At 46.0% G+C, this 22514-nt stretch overlaps 1 protein-coding gene across 4 annotated transcripts in view; it reads right to left on the bottom strand.

Moving 5' to 3' along the window:
* PLXNA4 (plexin A4) overlaps positions 1–22514 on the bottom strand; it is a 469014-nt gene that overhangs the window by 145119 nt on the left and 301381 nt on the right. For all 4 annotated transcript variants that reach the window (XM_065938908.1, XM_065938911.1, XM_065938910.1 and 1 more), the window contains exon 4: positions 20222–20353. In XM_065938908.1, the coding sequence (XP_065794980.1) occupies positions 20222–20353 (132 nt within the window). The remainder of the gene's footprint in view (positions 1–20221; positions 20354–22514) is intronic.

The following is a 22514-nucleotide window of genomic DNA, read 5'->3' on the forward strand; positions in this document are numbered from 1 at the left end:
TGTCTTGTTACTGATGATGTTAACTTTGACTAAGGTGGTTTCTCCACTGTCAGGTTACTACTTTTCCCCTTGAAGTGAATAAATATCTGGAAGAAATACATTGGGACTATACAAATATCCTATTTCTCCTCTAACTTTTGCACACTAATTTCTGTATCCAATGATGGATCCTCTCTGCAACAATGATTAGTGTAGTGTAATTAAAATTGTTTTCCTCTATCTACATTTAAAATTTTTATTTTGCTTTCTAATTAAAAAAATTTTAAATAATTTTAGATTCTTGAGAAGTTGCAAAGGTAATATAGAAAGGTCCCATGTATCCAACACCCATTTCCCCCAATGATTACATTGTACAAAACTGTAATATCAAAACCAAGAAAATGACATTGTTATGAAGTGTCTATATAGTTCTGTCATTTTATCACCTGTATAGATTCATGTGACCACCACTGCAATCAGCATATAAACATTACTACCATATAACTATACACTTTAACAGGTGATTTTATGTTAATTATGCCTCAATAAAGCTGACAAAACATGAAGTCCCTCCATATACAATCACACAAAAAGACACTGCCCAGGTAACATTAAGCAATATGTAACTATTAGTGTAAAGGAGTATGTCAAGGCTGTATATTGTCACCCTGCTTATTTAACTTATATGCAGAGTACATCATGAGAAATGCTGGGCTGGACAAAGCACAAGTTGGAATCAAGGTTGCTGGGAGAAATATCAGTAATCTCGGATATGCAGATGACACCACCCTTATGGTAGAAATCAAAGAACTAAACAGCCTCTTGAAGAAAGTGAAAGAGGAGACTGAAAAAGTTGGCTTAAAACTCAACATTCAGAAAACTAAGATCATGGCAGCTGGTCCCATAACTTCATGGCAAATAGATGGGGAAACAATAGAAACAGTGACAGACTTTATTTTTGGGGGCTCCAAATCACTGCAGATGGTGACTGCAGCCATGAAATTAAAAGACACTTGCTCCTTGGAAGAAAAGTTATGACCAACCTAGACAGAACATTAAAAAGTAGAGACATCACTTTGCCAACAAAGGTCCATCAGGTCAAGGCTATGGTTTCTCCAGTGGTCATGTATGGATGTGAGAGTTGGACTATAAAGAAAGCTGAGTGCCAAAGAATTGATGTTTTTGAACTGTGGTGTTGGAGAAAACTCTTGAGAGTCCCTTGGACAGCAAGGAGATCCAACCAGTCCATCCTGAAGGAGATCAGTCCTGAATATTCATTGGAAGAACTGATACTGAAACTGAAATTCCAATGCTTTGGCCACCTGATTCGAAGAGCTGACTCATTTGAAAAGACCCTGATGCTGGAAAAGATTGAAGGCAGGAGGAGAAGGGGGCGACAGAGGATGAGATGGTTGGATGGCCTCACCGACTCACTGGGCATGAGTTTGAGTAAGCTCCAGGAATTGGTGATGGACCGGGAAGCCTGGCGTGCTGCAGTCCATGGGGTTGCAAAGAGTCGGACATGACAGAGTGACTGAACTGAACTGAACTGAACTGTGCTATTAGCTCTAATCACTGTTGCTGTTTTATCAAAGAACATCTCTCTCCCATTCTAGATGATGCTCAGGCAAAGGCCAGTCCAAGCAATAAACAGAAGACAAGGTTTTCCTGTTTGTTCTGTTTTTTCTGCACAATTTCCTGACTGTTGCTCTACCACATGAATTAGATCAAAATTAGTCATGGTTGGGGCCTCCCTGGTGGTCTAGTAGTTAAGACTCCACACTCCTAACACAGGGGCACAGGTTCAATTTCTAATCAGGGAACTAAGGTCCTGCATGCCACTTGGTGAGGCCAAAAAAAAAAAAAAAAAAAAAAATTAGTCACGGACACCTGGCCCTGTTGAAGAGCTCCAAAGTTGTCTCCTACACATCTGCACGGGCTTCCATTTGCCCCTGGCGTCTCTCTCCATGGCAACCATCTTTCTCTTATTTGAATGTACAAGTGCACCCTGCTTCAGGTCTCTGCACTTGCTGTTCCCTCTGTCTAGACTGTTCTCATAGATACTTGATATTCACATGTCATCTATTCAGAAAGAGCTTCCAGGGCCACCAAGCCTAAACCTGCCCCCGACTGCTAATTCCAGCTCCACTCTGTCACGTGACTCCTGTGTAGCACTCAGCACTAGAAGAAATTATCTCGGTTGCTTATTGGATGACTTGCTCACTGTGTATCACCATCCCCTCTAGAATGTAAACTGCAGAGATGCACAGGCATCACCTGTTTTGCTGTATCTTTCCTACTTGCCAGTTGACTATGGTCATACCCCTAGAAGACTTTCTTGCCACCTTCCTTCTCATTTCTCTCTCCTTTCTTCTCTTTCTTTAACTCTCGTTATGGTCCCTCCCCATTCCAACTTGGGCTTCCCTGGTGGCTCAGAAAGTAAAGAATCCACCTGCGATGTAGGAGACCTAGGTTCAGTTCCTGGGTAAGGAAGACCCCCAAGAGAAGGGAATGGCTACTCACTCCGATATTCTTGCCTGGAGAATTCCGTGGACAGAGGAGCCTGGCAGGCTGCAGTCCGTGAAGTCACAAAGAGTCAGACACTATTGAGCAACTAACATTTTCACTTTCAGTCCAACACATATCCATTGAGATAAAAATTAAGTACCTGTTTACATTGGAGAAATCACTAACAACCACTTCACAGTCTTTTCTGCAATAACTTCCTCCTTCTCAACTCTCTTTCTTGGTTCTCTGCCTGCCCCTGATGGATGTTTGCAGGAGAGACACCCAGAAAGGAGGACTTCCACTAAATTGTCTCCGTGCTTTTTTTTATGAACTGATTTAAGCTAATAGGAAAGGTTTCCTAGGAAATCTGCACCATCCTCACTAGTGCCCCTTGCCCCACTTCAATCTAGTTAGCTCTGTTATTATTATTTCTGTGGAATAGCATATATCTGGGCCATTAATTCCATGTATTTCTAGGGGAGAAGGAATTGAGAAGAAGGAAAGACTGATTACGCATCAAATAAAAGAGATTTCTCCTCCTTCTAGACAGCCAGGTGGATTTTTCTGAACTCATTGCTATGCTGGAAATGTGGCAGCTGCTCCTGAAATGAGTCCTCTGTGTTGGGGTGGGCTCTGTTCTTATGGCCAGTGGGTAATAGCATTTCCTGATTTATGAATTGGCACCTGGGGGGAGGTGCTGAGCCCCTGGATGGATTCATCACGGGGAGAACAGCCGTACAAATAATCCTATCACATAAAATTATTGTTCTCATTTTGATTTTTTTAAAAAATTCCTTTTCTGTAGGGGTGGTGTTTAGAAGATGTTAGTGGGAAAGCAGGAGAAGAATATGTTATTTGGCCCTCTTTTTTTCTATATGACCAAAAATGGACAAAAGATATTCTCCAGAAATAGTGACTTGTATAGAAGGCAGCGGGCTTCCCTGGTGGCTCAGATAGTAAAGAATCTTCCTGTAATGCAGGAGACCCAGGTTCGATCCCTGGGTTGGGAAGATCCCCTGGGGAAGGGAATGGCTACCCTCTCCAGTACTCTTGTCTGTAGAATCCCATGGACAAAGGAGCCTGGCAGGCTATAGACCATGGGGTTACAAAGAATCGGACACGACTGAGTGACTAACACAGACACAGACACAGACAGACGATAGAAGACAATAACCCACATGGTTTCATTATTTGGGGAATCCTTGGAACTTGGTTTAGAGCCCGTGCCAAGGTCTTGGCCTGAGATGACATGTAGAGTATTCCAGCTCATGAGTTTTGCCTGGACTCTGCTTGGGATATATATATATATATATTTTTTTTTTTTTTTAATTGGTAATGAGAAGGTCATTTCATGGAGATTTCCCTCTTCTTCCCCAAATCAGTGTGGGGATTCATCTGAAGATCCCAGATGCTCATTGAACATCTGCATGGGACAAATTATCCTCTGGGCCTGCAAAGGCTAACAAGCAGGAGAGTGTCACGCAGAGTTTGGGGGTGAGAATGACAGGAAGAGGAAGCAGGTTTGAAGCATGCACAAGATTTCTCTGGTGAGAGGTCATGGGGCATCCTGGATAGATGGCAAGATGGAAGCAGAGGCCCAAGGTCAGGGCGGACACCATGTAGCTAAACAGAAAACAGGACTGTTGGCAGTTCACGCTTTATGAAGAAGATCCTTCTCCCCCGTGAACTTGCAGGCTCCCAGAGGACAAGGACCCTGCCAGACTTCTTCTGTATCCAGCTCTCTTTCCCCCCTGACCTTGAGATTTAACACATAGTAGGTCAGGAGAAACCACACTATTGTCTATAAAAGGCCAGATAGTTTATACTTTAGGCATTGGCGAGGTCATATGGCCTGTATCAATTACTCAACTTGCTGTCCTGGTAAAAGCAACTGTAGATGAGACGCCCATGAATGGGTGTGACTGGGTCCCAATAAAACTTGGTTTACAAAAGCAATGGCCAATCAGATTTGAACTGTTGCTTGCCAGTCTCTCTAGTAGGTCAATAACAAGTGCTTGTGGAATTGAGTTGAAAGGATATCATTTAATCACACGTGTCTCTCACTTTTAAGAAACATCAAGTATGACCTGACAAAGTTAAAGAGTTATTTTCTATGCAGAGAGACTTCCATGGTACTCTTAACATACAATTGGTTATATAAGCATATTTTAAAGGAAGATCGCTTACTTAAACCTGGAATTCCCGAATCTTTAGTAAGCAAGATGTTGCACAAACACCATCTCTTTCTGTGACACTGGGCTCAAGAGGGCAAAAATAAAAGGACAAAATCTCTCTCTTCATTTTAATGGTCTAGAGAGGAAGAGTGCCAGGAATCTGGGAGTGAGAACCAAGGGGCTGAGAGGCAGGATTCTTTGGTGTGTGTGTGGTTTTTGGGAGGCAATCAGCAGAGGCTAGTGAGTGGTTCTAACCAGTGTGTTTAACCATGGGGGCTTCTGTTTATTGCTCTAATTTATTTCTTTGTTTCTATGGCAAAATAAACTCCAAATTCCAGGGGTCAACTAAGCGCCTGCCACCAGCCCATGTGTGGCCAAAAAAAAAAAAAAAAGCAACTTGGTGCCATCAGTCAATGCCAACTAGTTAATAATGACCACCAGCCTTCTTGCTAATGGCCCGAGGCAGGGGTCCTCAGGCATCAAAGGTTTTAGCAGAAAGACGTGCAGGCAGCTGCGTGGGGAGGATGGAGCATTTCTGCTGGCCACTTTCAAGGGTGTATCCACCCAGGCTCAGCTCTTTAAGAAGGTAGTAATTAATTTTACTCCCTTTGGTGCGCATGGTGAATGCAGCAGACTCTGGCATTTGGAGAGCCATTAGAGCCTTGACTCACCTCAGGTTTATGTCTATAACTGAGAAATATCAAGATTACAAGGCATTTCAGAGGTTATGTTCAGTTCCCACAGAAACAAAAGAAACTTTCAAGTGTCAGGGCTCCAGGCAAAAAGAGACCACTGCAAATAAAAGCTGATCAGGACTCGGCTGGCCCTGACCCACACTGTGTCTCTTGCAAACTGCAGGTGGTGAGGACAACTGCTAAACAATCAGCTTCTAGATGGCATTGATGTCTCTCACATCTTTGTATGTTCCCAGCATGGGGACCTACGCACAGGCTTACAGGGACAAATATTTCCAGACCTGTTTGTATACTGTGGTCATCTGGACAGTTTCCCACCTGGGGAGTTGGTGGCATGCAGTGATGCTGGGAAATGCCTGGAGGAGACGTGTCCTCCAGAGTCTGGTGCCCTCTGGTCATGGGGGGACCTCCAGCCTCCTAGAGAGCTGTGCAAATAAATTTATTTTCCATGTGTACCTTAATATTCCTAAAGGAAATCAACCCTGAATATTCATTGGAAGGACTGATGTTGAAGCTGAAGCTCCAATACTTTGGCCACCTGATGTGAAGAGCCGACTTATTGGAAAAGACCCTGATGCTGGGAAAGACTGAAGGGGTGCCAGAGGATGAGACGGATAGATAGCATCATCGACTCAAGGCACATGAATTTGAGCAATCTCTGGGAGATAGTGGAAGTCAGGGAAGCCTGGCATGATGCAGTTCATGGGGTCACAAAAGAGGTGGACACGACTTAGCGACTGAATGACAAAACCTTAATAAAATAACATATTGGAAAGAATGGATCTGGTGCACAAATGAGAAAACAGAGACTCAGAAGTCTAGACTCACATCAAGCCAAGCTTTGATTCCAGTTCTAGTTAGCCTTACTCTGTGTCCAATGCCTGCCTACCAGCCCACAGCTGTCACACCAAACTGTTAACAAACAGCTGTTGAAGCCAAACTGTTGGAACTGAGAAATCGCTTGACTACAAACTAGTGGAGGAGCAGATGATGTCATCAGCACGGCTTTAAATGTGAGCCAAAAGTTCAAAGCTGAAGTCAACTTGCTGCCAGTGTGTGCAAGTTATTCTCATTGTCCCCTAGGCCAGCGTGTTCATTCCAACCAGGATTCCAGGACTCTCGGCAACTGATAGGCTTTACGTTGCAACCCAGGGCACACACATACAGGCACATATATAGTCTTACGGATAGCACTTATCCTTACTATGTTTGATGGACACTGTTCTATTTGATTTTCTTCTATTCCATTTAAAAAAACGTTCTGGTCATGACCCTTTAAATTGATTCCGTGACCCACTAAATTGATTTCTCGACCCACTAATGTGTCATGACCAGCAGTTTGAAAAACACTGGCCTGACCCCATTCCAGTTCTGCCTCCCTCCCCAGAGAGGGGAACGGGGAAGGTGGATGTGGAAAAGAGTGAGATAAGAGATTGGGATAAATAAGGAGGACGGTGGGAGGAAGATCGAAAATAGGATAAAGGAAAGAGTGGCGATGGAATGAGACCAAGGAGGAAAGAGTGGGGACTGGAGACATGATGAGAAAAGACTAACTCTGGGCTGGCTGATTTCTGTCTATGTGATGATTCTCACTGGGCTCCCCTGGGGGCTCAGTGGTAAAGAATCTGTCTGCAGTGCAGAAGACACAGGAGACGTGGGTTCAGTCCCAGGACCGGGAAGATCCCTTGGAGGAGGGCATGGCAACCCACTCCAGTATTCTTGCCTGGAGAATCCCATGGACAGAGGAGCCCGGTGGGCCGTGGTCCTTGGAGTCACAAAAAGTGAGACACGATCAAAGCAAACAAGCACAGCACACACAGTGATTCTCAAGCTCTGCGGTCATTCTGAGTATTTAGATGCAAGAATTGTCCCCACCACCTTCCACAGCATAGCCATGGTAATGCTATCTGCTTATCTGATGCTCATCTGTCAGCATCATCTCAAATTCCTTACTGCTGCTCCCACAGGGAATTTTCAATCTGCTGTTCAGGGATCCTGGCCCTAGAAAGATCTAGAAGGCATTGGGCAAATTACTGAGAAATAAAGAAACTGACCACAGGGACTCCACCCACATGGATGCACCAACTCACAGAAGACTATGAGTTTCTGAGCTGGGTCTAAATGAACAAACTCTTGGGTACAAAGGAGGTTGGTTTAAAAGGTAACAGGAAAGTGAATATCAGAGATTGAGATGAGAGCAATTTATGGAACAGCTGCAACTTTACACACTCCAATGACCAGTAGGTCTCTAAAGAGTTTTGATTGCATACCCCATAGTAAAGAACAATTTTTGAGCATGCACTTACAAAGCTCATATATTTCTTTACAAAGAGTACTTATTAACACCATTGCATTATTACAAAATGAGGAAATAATGAAGTGAGATAAAGATAAAATACCATCTTAATTTTTATTTTCTATTATTAATGAATGATACAAACATTTTACTATCACCATGAAAATTATTACAAATAGTGGTGAGACTGATGTGTTGGGATTGCTTTCATTACTTTTGAAAATACTTGTTTAGCATTTTGTGATACGGGATTTTGAGGTCTAGGGTCCAGTTTATTTCAATACTTTGCTTCAATGGCTGTCATAACAACAGCAAAAAGACACTTCATGTAGACACAGAGATGCAAAAAGCACATTGCTGGCTATGCTGACTAAATCAAGATATGTATATATCTTTTCAGTTTCATGAACCAATTATATGAAGATTCTTGTTGAAATTCAGCTAATAGATTTCCATCTTTTCTGATGTCAATCAACTGTTCTTTTAACTAATAGGAAGATGCTAAATTTTTATATTTTTTAACAAATGGGTTAAAACTCTCAGAAACTACTTAGAAGGTTTTTAAGCAAGTAGAAGATTCTATTTTCAAGTTTTTAAAGCATTGAGATATGAGTTTTTAAAGTGTCATATTTCCTCATTATCAAATCATATAAAGGTGAAAATATTTCCAAACATCCTTTTTCTCTTCCCAAATGGTCTCTCCTTGCCCTAAATGCTTTCTGAAAGTAGTTACTTTCTAAATCATTGTTAACACATTGCCTTTATATTGAGGGGGCAGATGAACTGTTTACCTTTTCAAAGTTATCAGCAAAGTGGCATAGTTCTGACAGCTGCTTGTCAGAACTGAAAAGGTCAGCAAATGTAGAACATTTTGATTCTTTTAAAAGAAAACTCTTTACATTTCCATAACCAGAAAACCTCTATGTTGTACAAAATAAATTTTCATGCTCACTCTCTGCTCATCGCAAAATACTGTAGATTCTATTTAAAGGATTTTTTAAAAACAATATTGATCATGTCAATGTATGACAAAACCCACTGAAATGTTGTGAAATAATTAGCCTCCAACTAATAAAAAAGAATATTAAAAAAATAATAAAAAAAATAAAAAAATTAAAATGTAGGCCTGAAAAAAAAAAAACCAATATTGACAGTATCAGTTGCACGTACAAATTTTCTGTCATGTATGTGAAACTGAATCAGTCAGTAAGACTGCCAGTGTCTACCACTGGGAGAGGTAGGCCCCTCCACATACCTCCATGCCTTCTAGACACATAAATGGCTGATGTATAGACCAAGGCAGGAAAATGGCATACAGTCTAATTTCCTATTTTAAATACAAAAATAGATGTTCTAATCATTTCTTCCCTTGCACCATCTGATCCTTCTTAGCACCATTTAGCATCAAAGTGTACTTTAAGACCACTACAATAAAGAGAAAAAAAGGGTACCACATGCTAAAAGTTTGGTCTTTGGTGTTTTGGAGCAAGCATCAGTTGCTCAGTTGTGTCCAATTCTGTGATCCTATGGACTGCAGCCCGCCGGGCTCCTCTGTCCATGGAATTTTCCAGGCGAGAATACTGGAGTGGGTTGCCATTCCCTTCTCCAGGGAATCTTCCTGACCCAGGGATCGGAGAGACCCTGGTCTCTTGCATTGCAGGCAGATTCTTTACCATCTGAGCCACCAGGGACGTCCCCATACTTAAATGAATTGTCTCCTCTAAATCATTGTGAATTGAGGAATATCAGGTTATCAGCATCATTGAATTATTGAAGAGAGACTAATAAAGATCTGAGAACAATGACTCCTGCACTAGGAACCATCTGAAAAGATGCAAAGTGGTATAATCTATGAATCTCAGGTGAGAACAGTACACATCTGAATGGTGATAGTAGGCAAGAGGCAGAACGTTAATAATTTTAATAAAATTGGTGACTTTCAGAGAACAATGAATTGAGGATTAAGGGTGGGGCTAAGTTCAGAGTTGAAGAGGGCAGAAGGAACCTAGGATGGAGGAGAGATGGTGCTGGGAGCACTTATGAGCAGAGAGAGCCTAGGGGACAGCGGGGGCGGGGGGGGCGTAAGCTGGAAGGAGAGAATCTTAGCCCCAAAGTCTGGCTGCGACTTTAAGGAAAAGATCAAAGAACCCTCCTATCCCAAACTCAGAGGAGTAAAGACCAAGAATCCAGTCTGTGCCTACGAATGAAACAGTGCAGAAGATGAGGCCAGTGCCAGGCCTAGAGCCAGGCAAACAGCTTGAGAGAAACCTGGAAAGGCTGGGAAGAGACAAAAATGAAGTCTTTCCCCGTGAAAGTTCCACCCTGAGTGCTCATGGTAAAGTGAATTTTGTGGTCAAAGGAGTCTGGGAGACATGACCTCCTAAATTTGCCAGCGCTCCCCTAGCTTGGAGATTTAGCACACTGATGCTCTAAGAAATGCTACCATCAAGATATCTGCTTACTCACTGTTGTTTAGTTATCAAGTTGTGTCCAACTCTTTTGTGATGTCATGGATTGTATAGCCCACCAGGCTCCTCTGTCCATGGGATTTCCCAGGCAAGAATACTCCAAATGCATTAGATCAAAGAAGGCTTGTTTTTATTTTTTAATATTCTGCAAAACTTTGGCTCTGAGGATGAAATTTGGGGAACCCTGGACTAGCGGATGTTTGAAGTGGTGCTGAGGCAAGGGACAAGCTGGAGAACCTGTGGATGTGTCACCGTTCACGTGTGTACTGCTAGTCTCCTGAGACTTCCTTGTCTTAACGAGAGTGAATGTTTATCGCCAAGACATGTGGACTCAAGGGGGCTGCAGGGAAGTAGAATTTCCCTGGAGGGGTCTCTCCTCCTACGCTGAAGGACCCGCAGATGTGAGTGATGACCCCCTTCCAAGGTGACATCTCAAGGAAGTGAGATGTGCACAAATGGCCCACTAGTGTAGCCTCAGCGCCTTGGCTCGGGCTAGGAGCCAGAGCTGACATGGGAAGTGTGGTCCATGGAGGTTGCTTTGGCTTGCTCGTTGCCATTTTAGGCACCAAAAAAATGGGTCTCATGGGTCTTGCAGAAGACAAGAGTGAGCGTATGAATGAGGGAAGTAAAAATATTATAGGTGGAACTTATTTCAATAAAATATAGGCACCCTTCTAATAGAAAATATTACTAATAAAGATGGAAGCTAAGAGTTGTTGAGCCCTTGTTAAGTGACAGGCCCTGCACAAAGAGTTAAATATATTATCTAATTTATTCACTGTAACCACTCAGTCAGTGGGCACTAGCCCATCCCTGTGTTACTGTTGACAAAAATGAAATACTCAGAGGTTAAATAGTTTGCTCAAAGTCATATAGGTAGAAAGTGGCAGAGCCAAGACCAGAAATCAGGACTGGTGGTTCTGGCTCATGCTGTGGACACCCTCAAGTCACCCAGAAGATACTAGAATGCCTTCCACACCAGCATGGAACCCTTTCTGAGGATGATATACCTATTTCTCTATTCCATTGTTTTGCACAACTTTCTTTAAATATCCAGACAGTCTTTTCCTCAACCAACATACATTCCCTTGAAATGATTGCATCGTCTCTGAGTCAGTTTCAAATTCATGTCTCCATTGTCTCCATGTAATACTTGAAAGGCAATTACAAGACAGACCAGATATAATTCTACTATTTGCAATTTCTACTTGTATACCTATATTGTGTTTAGCAAAGTCATGTGATGCCACTAATGCCAACTAGTCCTCTCAAACAATGGCACAAATTAACACGCGTCTATTTACTTTCGAAAACTTCTCATCAATATTCAAACTGAGCACACAACTCACTTAAGGATCCAGTATTTCTCTTTTTCTGCAGAACTTCAAGCACAACTCAGATCAGTTCTCACCGAACTTAACCACTTCCATTCAGACGCCATCCATGGAGGAAGGGGAGAGGGGTGGGATTGTGGGGGATGGTTTCCATCTGCACCCACCCTGGGTTAGGGGATGGAGATGCCTGTGGAGTTGAGGCTTATCTTGGGACACATACCCGGAGATCTGTCTCCAGACCGGAGTCCTTGCGATACCCACCTAAGCTGCAAGGAGAGTGTGCCCTTCGGGCTAACATCGTCTCTCCAGGACCCCAAATGCACAGGGCTTCCCAGGTGGTGCTAGTGGTAAAGAACTCACGGGCCAATGCAAGAGACATAAGAGGTGCAGGTTTGATCCCTGTGTCAGGAAGATCCCCTGGAGGAGGGCATGGCAACCCACTCCAGTGATTTTGCCTGGAGAATCCCATGGACAGAGGAGCCTGGTGGGCTACAGTCCACGGGGTCACAAAGAGCTGGACATGAGTGAAGCGACTTAGCACACACGCTGCGGTTCTAGGGCAAACCCAGCAGTTGGACCCCTTTCTTTTCAACACCCTGTAGGCTGGAGTTTGCATCCATCTCACTCCCACAACGCTTCCAGAACCTACTCTGCTCTGCTTTTCTCTATTCTGCACAGTGCCTGGCCCTGCACTGGGCATACAGTAGGCACTCAATAAACACACATGGGGAGATACCTGAAAGGTGGCAGAGACGCAGCCCCTGGCCCTGTCTGCCCATGCTGTGGAGTCTCTGCACATGCTGCTGAGTGGGGTGTTACAGGTCATTGCCTTTATGACAGCACTTCAAGTGCCCTGAAATAACGGGGACCCTGGCACCGAGCGGAGAGAGGATCTGATTGTCAGACCAAGTGCTGGAGACAGATGCTGAGCGGAGTTCGGGATCAGAGGGCTGCCAGGCGTTCGTTCCCCTGATCACCTCGCCCTCGGGTTTCCTGTCTTTCCTCCCACTCCGCCCCCTCTCTGCCCACCCCTGCCCTCCTTTTAGTACTAGCTCTTCTTTATTTGGGGCACAGAGAAGGAGAACAAACCATTTTCCTGTCTGCCCGAGAGGTCCTGACAGGTGAGGAGCCAGAAACTATTCAGATGGCCAGCCTGTGATGACCTCAAGTCCTGTGGGGCTGGACTCAAACTAAATGCCTTCCCCGGGGCTTCCCCGGTGGCGCTAGTGGTAAAGAACCTGCCTGCCAATGCAGGAGACATAAGAGACCAGGGTTCAATCCTTGGGTCAGGAAGACCCTCTGGAGGAGGAAATGACCACCCACTCCAGTATTCTTGCCTGGAGAATCCCATGGACAGAGGAGCCTGGCGGGCTACAGTCCATGGGGTCACAAAGAGTCATATACAGCTGAAGTAACTTAGCATGCATGTACAAGCAGAAGCACAGTTATGAAGATAACCCTGCCAAGCCCTTTGAAGGGATGCAGCTCTGTCTGATTGGGATGGGAAACCCCAGACCCCCAGCCCTCAGTCTCCTGGTGCTAACAGATGTGAAGAGGGTGGTGCTCAGGCTTTTCTGGGGAATTCTAAACGGGATTGGGGGGGTGTCTGGGGATTGGGGGGGGCTGGTGTCTGAAGGTGAACTAGCTTTTAGCCATCAAAGGTTAAGTGGTTCGTCTGGGTGTTCCTAAGAGTATTAGCGATAATAATAATGACAATGGTGATACCGCCCACGGCCGACACTTTATGTGTATTACCTTTAGTCCTAAAAGCCCTGAAAGCTGGTTATTATCATTTGTGCTTTCTGCATGAAGACACCGAAGCACAAACTCTGCTTGAGTGACTTGCTCCGGGGAGCAGAGCAGATGAGCTCTGAGGGTCAGGGTGAAGCCCCATCTACATGGCCTATTCCTTATCGTTCCAGGGTCTCCATGCTGCACACATTTCTGTCTGCCAGTCACCCCCATGATCATCTAACAGATGCCAGGCCACTGTCATTTTCTTCCTCTTACGGAGGCTGCTGAATTCGACCCTATTCAGAAGTTAGAGGGTTTTACACTTTTTATGAGTGTCTCTGATGCAAGTCTGTTGGAAAAGGAGTGTGGGGTTAGGGCACTTTGCTACCCACTCCCCTTATGGGGTATCCTGGCTGTGTCTAGAGTTCTGTGTACTCCCAGGATGTTCTAGAATAGAAGGGGGCTCTTGTCCCAATGTGCACTGGACTGGGAGAATAAACCAAGGGCCCTTCTACGCGGGGCAGTGGGGTGGTTCTGAGTTCTTTTGTTTTTATTTATTTATTTGGCTGCACTGGGTCTTAGCTGCAGCATGCGACATCTTTAGTTATGGCATGTGGGATCTAGTTCCCCGACCAGGGATCGAACCCAAGGCTTTTGCATCGGGAGCTCAAAGTCTTAGCCACTGGATCATCAGAGAAGTCCTGGTTCTGAGTTCTTACCATCACCTGCAGCGTCCGAATCAGCTCACCCCACCTCAGCAAGCCTTTTTGATTTCTAAAGCTTGTTTTGGTGGCCAAGGATTGGGATACAGAACTGTTCTGCTGGGAAGACTAGGAGATGAAGAGGACTCTCGGCCCCTTCGAGAGCTCCACGGTCCTCGTTGGAAGGGGGGCCTGGAGCAGACCTTGCAGGACGAGCTGAGCTGCCTTCTAACTTGGCTCCTCTGCCAACCTGCTGTGTGGCTCTAAACAAGCCATTTACCTCCCTGGGCTTCAGTCAGCTCATGAATCACAGCGGGAAAAGCAGCAGGAGAGAGGAGAACCTGAGAAGCCTCGAAGGCTTTTCCAGTCCTAAGGTTTGATGGCGCTATGGAGAATTCAGCTGCCAGCACCGGAGTGTCGAACCTGGAACAGGAAGCCATCTCCCCTGCCCAGGTCCCTCCCAGGGAGTGGTTCTGCCATGTTTTCAAAATTAATTAATCAATTGATTTGGGGCTGATTTTGGGTTTTTGTTGGTGTGTGCATGCTTTCTCTAGTTGCCGTGAGCTGGGGCGACTCTCCAGTTGCAGTGCATGGGCTTGTCATCGTGATGGCTTCTCTTACGACTGAACATGGGCTCTAGGGCGGGTGGGCTTCAGTAGCTGTGGTGCACGGGCTTAGTTTTCCCGTGGCATGTGGGATCTTCCTAGATCAGGGATTGAACCCGTAGCTTCTGCATTAGCAGGAGAACTCTTAACCCCTGGACCACCAGGGAAGTTCGGGTTCTGCCTTTGTTAGAAGGAAGGGAGAAGTAGAACATCTCCGTCATTACGCACAGGATGCTTTGGGAATTGTTCCAGACAAGTGGGAAGGCTTCCACCTGAGTGAAATTGGGGGAAACAGGGCAACAGCTCTTCTCTTTTTGCAAATGCCTATGGTGACTCACGGGCTGTCGCTTGCTCTCAGGCCTGCACTTCAAGCCCCCTCTCCCAGGAGCTATCGGGAATAGCCCTGTCTGGGTACCAGGAGCAAATGTCCAAATGGCCTTGTCAGAGTGTCAGCCATCCAAATGCAAACTGGAGCGGACAGCTCAGCCCTGCAGGGGCGGGAGGAATAACACATGCCTGGGGACCCAGCATCAAGGGAGGGAAATCATTTTTACAGGGGCCATCACCTTGGACCCCAGGACTGCACTTGTATGAGACCAAGGTCCATGGACTTCTGAGCTTGTCAGACTTCATGTCAGCTAGTCTCAGAACATCCCAGGAGGCAGGTGGGGGCAGGGAGAGACACTGAGGCACAGAGGGGCAATAATGGTCTGCTTATCACACAGAGGGTCCTTGGCAGAAGCGCCACCCAGAGAGGGTGCAAGTCCCAAGGGGCGTGAGCCTGTCTTGAACCAAAGTATCACCTTCCCCTGAACTGAGCTTCCTTCCGAAACTCACAACATGGTACAAATCATTTACAAAGCATCCTTTCCCCAAACCCCTCTCTCCCACCATGCGTTCTTCACCATCTCTCAGTTTCACAATCCCAGGCAAAGAGCTCGAACAGAAATACAGAAAACACAGACGAGGACAGGGGTCCTCCACAGGCCCCTTCACTCTGATGCCCTTGCTCTCTGGGGAGCCTTCCCTGATCACTGTGTTTTTAAAATTTCAAGCCGTTCACCCTGACCAGTCCTCCCGAATCCCTTTATCTTGCTCAATAGCATGTGTTACCTGATCACCTACTATAGGACTTTTTAGCAGGTTGATTCTTCAATCCCTTTATCTTGCTCAATGGCATGTGTTACCTGATCATCTACTAGAGGACTTTTTAGCAGGTTGACTCTTCCTGACTGTTTCCTCTTGCTGAAACCACAAGCTCCTAAAGTCAAGGATATTTATGCTTCTTCACTTTTAAATCCCCAGTGCTTGAGCTCGTGTTCAGCACATAGTAGTTGCCTAGTTGAGTCAATCTGTTGAGTGAACGAATGAATCAGGCCTGGGTGATCCATTACAAAGCAAGATGGCCTTCGCTGCTTCCCTACTGGGTTATGATGGAGCCAAGTGGACCAGATTATGATGGGCCCCTGCCTGACCCTGCTTTCCTAGGTAACTCCAACCACAGGTGGACCCACCTCCTCCGCTCCTGCAGGCATCCGTATCCTGGCTCACAGCTAGGACTAGAGTGCCACTAGCTCATGAGAGGGACAGGCTGTGATGTCCCCAGGCACCTGAAGCTGACCCACTGTCAACAGGAGTCAGTAAAACAAAGAGCTCTGTGAGAGACAGCTTTGGCCCAAACACAACTGAAAGTGTATCTCATGAGCAGAAACATGTGTTCAAGGCCCCCGGCTCTCAGGCAGGGGAGAGGTGGAGCGTGGCTGGCAGGGAAGCTGAAATTTACTGAGAAATCTGCCACTTGCTCTGAGGCTATCAAAGAAGACACTTGCCTGGTGGGGGTAATAGCTGCTTCTCCTCCCCGTAGGGGGTCGCTCCAGGGTGCCTGAGGACAGCCACCAGCTCTGCCATCTCGTCTCTTCCTGCGTCTGCCTCACTGACACTTCTTCTCACTTCCCTCCCACCAGTTTGGCAGGTTTTTATCGCACTGGTTTCAGTGTATATAGACGTTCCCTGGGGAGTGCAGCAGTTGCAGTAAATACACCATATACATTCTCGCAGACTGATGGAGACGCATAGAGTCAGACACAGGGGAAGGTGTGTGTATGCACACACACACACATACACACACACACCCTAGGGAGATACCCAGAGTATGCAGAAGAAAGGAAAGAGACAGAAACATAATATAGCACAGCAAGAGACAGGCAGACCTTGACAAAATGACACTGATACCTAGCAGGGAGCCCTCAACCACTCCCAAAAAAGTGTCCATGGAAGGCAGCCCTTGCTGGACAAGAAATAAAAGGGAACTCATATACCCATAACAACAGAAACAAGAGCTGGCTATGGAATTCTTCAGCTTGCAAATAATTGTAATAGTAGCTCCATTACTCTCTTCATTTGGGAAATTCCAAAGATTGTGGTAATTCTGTACCATAAACAGGGTAGAGACCAAGTATGTTTTTCTTATTTTAAATTACAATATCACAGTTAGGAATGTTACATATGACTAGCACATGAGACGTATGATATTATTATTTAAGAGATAAAGTAGGCCATTTAAGTTTAATCAGCAAGTTTATATAAGGGAAAACACAAAGAAAAAAATAGTTCAGAACAGGGCAAAAGTGATACAGTGATAAACAGGGGACTGAAGTTTGGGAGGGTGTTTCCTTTATCCAAAGTGTAGTCTTTTTATTAATTATATAAGTTCAAACTTAGGAATTAAAATAAGCAATAAATTGTTTGTATCAGTCCTTCTCTTCTCTAACTCTGGCTCAGTGATGACGTTGGGGGTTCATTCATTCTTCATCAGGATAACTATAAAGTGTTTAAAGTCAAGGTTTAGACAGATGAAGAAGACAAAGAACTGTCCTCCATCTGCTGACAGTCTGGTAGGAGGGAAAAATCAAAGTCATCACGTGGAGCTATATTCCTTCTATGTCTATTTTCTGGAAGTTCTTATTTTTTTTAAATCATAAATGGATATTGAATTTTGTCCAAAACTTTCTCTGCATCTATTGAGATGATCATATGGCTTTAGCTTTCAATTCTTTAAAGTAATTATCCTTCAATTAAAAATAGTTAAATAAGAAAGTCATCACGGCTCAGTCAGAGAAGAGCTACCACAGAGGTGTAAACCCCGGGTCAGGACCAGCTCAGTGGAGAAGGTGGCAGCAGAGCTAAGCTTTAAGGACAAGAAAATATCAGCCAGATGAGAAACTGCAGCACGTTTCAGGCATAGCCGACATCAGTGTCATCAGCCCATACCCTTAGCCTATAGTCCTGGCCTGCAAAGTGTTCTAATCCTTCATGACTCACTCACTTGATGCCCTGGGGCCTGCTATATCTCCAGATGTATTTACTAGGCTGCTCCTGTCCCGTCAGAGCCGCAGGTTGTGGGTTCTTGATTTGCTCTCCACTAGGACTGGATCCCTGCTCAAGGGCCTGGCTTGACCTTGCCCTGTGCTCCACCCTTCACAGGTGACCCAGAATCCTGATACCGGACTCCACACGCAGCCAGGTCCACGCACTCCTGGTGCAATGTCCTAAGAATAAGAGCCTCTACTGATCGAGTCCTTACTCTGTGCCAGGCTTGATTCATGCTGCTTACATGCACTACATCATTTGATCCATGGAACCACACTACTGGATTTTATCATTACCTCCATGTGCCAGCTGAGAACAGGAGAGCTTACAAAGCTTAAGAGCTCCTGAGATCACAGTTAGTAAGTGGCAGGACCACAGTTTATGATCAGCTATCCTGACAACAAGGCCTGGTTATTTACCCGTCTTATTACCTTACCACTCCCCACTGAGAATCTGCAACCTCAGTGGATTGTTGGCCCAGATATCTGGGCCTTGGAGCTGTGATTTGGGTGGCAGCCACCCCTTCTCTGTGAGAAGCAGCGCCATGATGGATGAAGGCCTTGACTCCATCTACTCCTGCCTTCTTTCCAAAGTGCCCAAAATCCAGCGCTCCCAGCAGGTCTTGTGGGTCAAGCATGAACGGGTGCTGAACACTAACTGTGCCCTCAGGGAAGTAGGACAGCTGAGGTCAAGAAGCTCAAATCCCAGGGCACCTATCAGAGGGGGCTCCATACAGCTTTTGTATTTTCTTCTTTGGAAGTCTTTTAAGTCTCAGGTTCAGAAACCCTGGCTTTCAGGTCATGTAAGAAATCCTGAAGCATTCAGTGCTTGTGGAGGTATTGGGTCTTCTCTCAAGAATTCATTCCACCAAGGAAAGCTACCTCCTCTCAGCATCTAGGGCCTTGGAGGTAGGCAGGGAGGGAGAGTGTAGGCCCCACCAGAAGGGAATAAGGAATGAAAGCAAAGGAGCAGTTTCATACGGGTCCTGACTCCTGGGATAAAAGGCTCCTCTCTCAGCCCCACCTCAGGCCATTCCCCGGCCATGGCAGCCTCAACCAGGACACCACAATGAGTCCCAGTGTGGCTGAATGGGGGGGGGTCCCACACCCCGAGAAGATGTCATCGAGCTCTGGGGGAGGGTGGAGCTGCTGTGGGCTCCCAAGGCATAATGCACAAGCCCTGTGGGTGGCATAATGTGGTATTTATCTCCCCCACTATGCAGAGAGGGGAAAATCCAGACTCTGTCAGAAAGGTCCTCTGGGGAGTCCAGGCCTCGCTAATGAAGATGAATAAGACGGGGAATCTGCCTTGGCCGCTCAGAGCTAATGTATACATATTCATGAACTGGGAGGACAGCTCCCAGGATGACCCATCCTCCAGAGAGGCGATGGCGGAAAGTCACGCTTGGGGTGGGGCGTTTCTTGCAGGGTGGAACACTGTCAATTAGGGTACCACAGCACATATCCTTAATTGGACCAGATTTCCAAAGCAAAATTGATTCCTCCACCTGCTGCAAACTTCTGAGTCCTGGCCTAAACTCAGGGACCCCTGAAGAACTGAGTTCGCAGCTGAGTTCCAGAAGTAACTCCAGCTTTGCCACATCCTACTCCACCTCAGCCAATACCACCCCCACACCGCATTTGTTCTGCCTGGCATGGCTTCATGGAATTTGCTGGAGGTTCCATGTTGGAGTTCTTGCTGCTGTTGTCCAGCCACCCAGTCATGTCTGACTCTTTGCGACCCCATGGACTGCAGCATGCCAGGCCTCCCTGCCCCTCACCATCTCCCAGAGTTTGCCCAAGTTCATGTCTATTGCATCGGTGATGCCATGCATCTTATCACACAAAGGCTCAGGACACATGCCACCGCATCTCATTTCACACACACAGACCTTGTTTTCAGAATCTCCATCCATCTGACTCTTTCATGATCTGCCTGCAACTATTTTGGGGGGGAGGGGAGGTGACAAATCCTTGCCCACCAGAGACCTCCAGGGTCCATGAAGGTGACCTTGGTGGGAGATTATAGAGTGTGTAGGAAAATCTAGACCAGAAACTTGAGCATCCATACCACATTTCTTCAAAAGAGGGCAAGTGTTGGCCCTGCCCCTACACACACCATCACTCTGAAGTCAGTGGATTTGTCTTTGACTTACAGATAATTTGATATTTGAACGGTTTCATTCCCTGTTTCAGGTGCACTCAGCCTCCGTCCCCAGGCAGCAGAACAGAAAGGATACACACTGAGCCCAATAAATCAAACCCCCTCTCTGCAGCCAGCCTCCTGTAGGTTTCCACGGAGCCACAGGCTAGTCTTTAGCGGCAAGATGAATGTCTGGCAGAGCGCCGAGAGCCTTACCTGCCTTTCCGACATGATGTAGAGCTGCTCGCGGTCCTTGGAGAAGGCCATGTCCCGGAGCACGGGGCCGGGCTCCACCACCTGCACCGTTTCATACTGGAGGGCGTTGCCCCTGGGCCCGTCTACCCGGATCTGTGGACAAGAGGAAGAAGAGAGTTCAGATGTGAGTTCAGATCTGAGCCGCCTCAGCCAGGAGCTTCCCTCCCCATGGGCAAGGGAGGGGCGTGAAGTGAAGTGAAGTGAAAGTCGCTTAGTTGTGTCCGACTCTTTGTGATCCCAGGACTCATCTGTGGAATTCTCCAGGCCAGAATACTGGAGTGAGTAGCCTTTCCCTTCTCCAGGGGCTCTTCCCAACCCAGGGATGGAACCCAGGTCTCCTGCATTGCAGGTGGATTCTTTACCAACTGAACTATCAGGAAAGACAGATGGGCAGGAGCGGCCCAAACCCACCAGGGGCCTCTGGGCGGGGAATGGTCGAGAGAAGGGGTGGGGATACTGGAGGGGGGCGGGAGGCCAAACCAGGCTGCACTCAGAACCTGGTGTTCTCTCTGGCTCACTACGCCTTAGGCTCACAGCTTTGACACCTTGCTTGTGCATCTTTTGACAAGAGGGTGGGGCTGATATGGGGGAAGAGGAATCGGGATGAGGAAAACAGGGGAAAACTGATGCTGCTTCGCATCAGAGCATCATCCTACAACAGAAAGGCAGTCTTATTAGCTACATTTGTTAGCCGAACAGATTTGGATGTAAAGATATGGGCTGATTCTTTGGCAGCCGGGTCACTGCTGCCCTTCGCGGAGAAGCCAGAACCCCAGAAGATTCACACCAGGTGGACTTGTTCTGTCTATGAACCCACTAGCTTATGCTTCAGATTCTGGAATAGATGTAGGGCCCCCAAATCCCCTAGAGTTTCTATTTATGTCCCCAGTGAAGGGCATGTGGGCATTCCAGGAAAATGTGTTTTGGGCATGAGTCATTCTCAGTCTTCCAAGAACACTTAACAGAGTAGGTCATCTCTAGGCCATCTAACAATCCTTCCTAGAACTGCTGGAACAACATGAAGACCATGAGGAAGGACTATTGTCCACATTCCCCAAGGCTGAGGACAAGTCTAGAAAAGATAGGACTTTCCCAATGCCATCCATCCCCTGATTCAAGGTGCTGGCCCAGGTCTTCAGGATCATCACCACTCTGAGCTCACAGATTTGCCATGACTATTGATAAGCACTAATATTTCCATCCACATAAGTCGGGATAAAACATCACCATCCATATAAGAATGTAGGAAGGTGAGGAGAATGCCAGAGGTAGATGGGGAGAAGCAATAGCTAGGAGATCACCAAACTTGATTAGATGCCATTTGTACAAGTCTCTTTAAGATAATGCGGTATAATTTTGGAAATTTCAATAACAAAACTAAAGAAAAAGTTGTATTCCAAATATTCCCATTATATATTCATTTTTAATTTTAATAGGTAATTCTTAACCTTTATGAGCTCAAGGAGAATGGCAGAGCTATTCAGAGGGATTAAGTTACAGAAAGGACACCATATTAATGCCATCTGATAACATCAATTCACCCAAAAGTCTGCTGTCTCTCATTTCTGTTGAATTCACTGAACTCTGACACCAGGGTAGTGTGTGATATATGTACTTGATTTGGGGTTTGTGCTAGCCTTTTTGCTTGTCTTCCTCTTAAACACAATTTTTCAGCCCTTCCTAGACATCAGGTACTGGGAGATGATTTTATACATGATTCCTTATTGATATAATCTTCTCAAGAGCTTTTTTGTCCTGGCTTGCATGGCCCCTTCAGGATCCATTCCAACCATTCTCACCTTTTAGGTGGGACTGGACCCACCCCCTGCTTCCTGGGCTGGTCTTCGATGGGCAGAAACAAATAGGTTTAATGTCACTCTCTGGCCACAGCGATGGAGAGAAAGCAGACCCAAACCATTCAACGTTTGCAATTAGAGTGAAGCAAGGACTATGTCTTGTGACAGGGGAAGAGAGCACCTCCCTTCACCCTTGATAAGATCACCTCCCCTCACCCTTGATAAGATCAAAGAAACAGGTAGCTCTCAGAACTATTGGCAACCCTCTTGTTATAAGAACGGGGTGGGGGGCTGAAGCCAGGGAAGGTCAGGGACAGAGAGGAAAAGCATTGGTCTTTGGTGATGTCCCTGAGCCACTGAATTAAAATAGCCCCGAAGGCTATCATGTGTCCAGGCCTTTCTAGCTACTCAGGATGTTTCCTTATTGTTAAAGTAACAGAAAGGTTTTCTGCAACAGC

Source organism: Muntiacus reevesi, chromosome 6 (assembly GCF_963930625.1).
Source record: "Muntiacus reevesi chromosome 6, mMunRee1.1, whole genome shotgun sequence".
NCBI classification, from domain to species: Eukaryota; Metazoa; Chordata; class Mammalia; order Artiodactyla; family Cervidae; genus Muntiacus; species Muntiacus reevesi.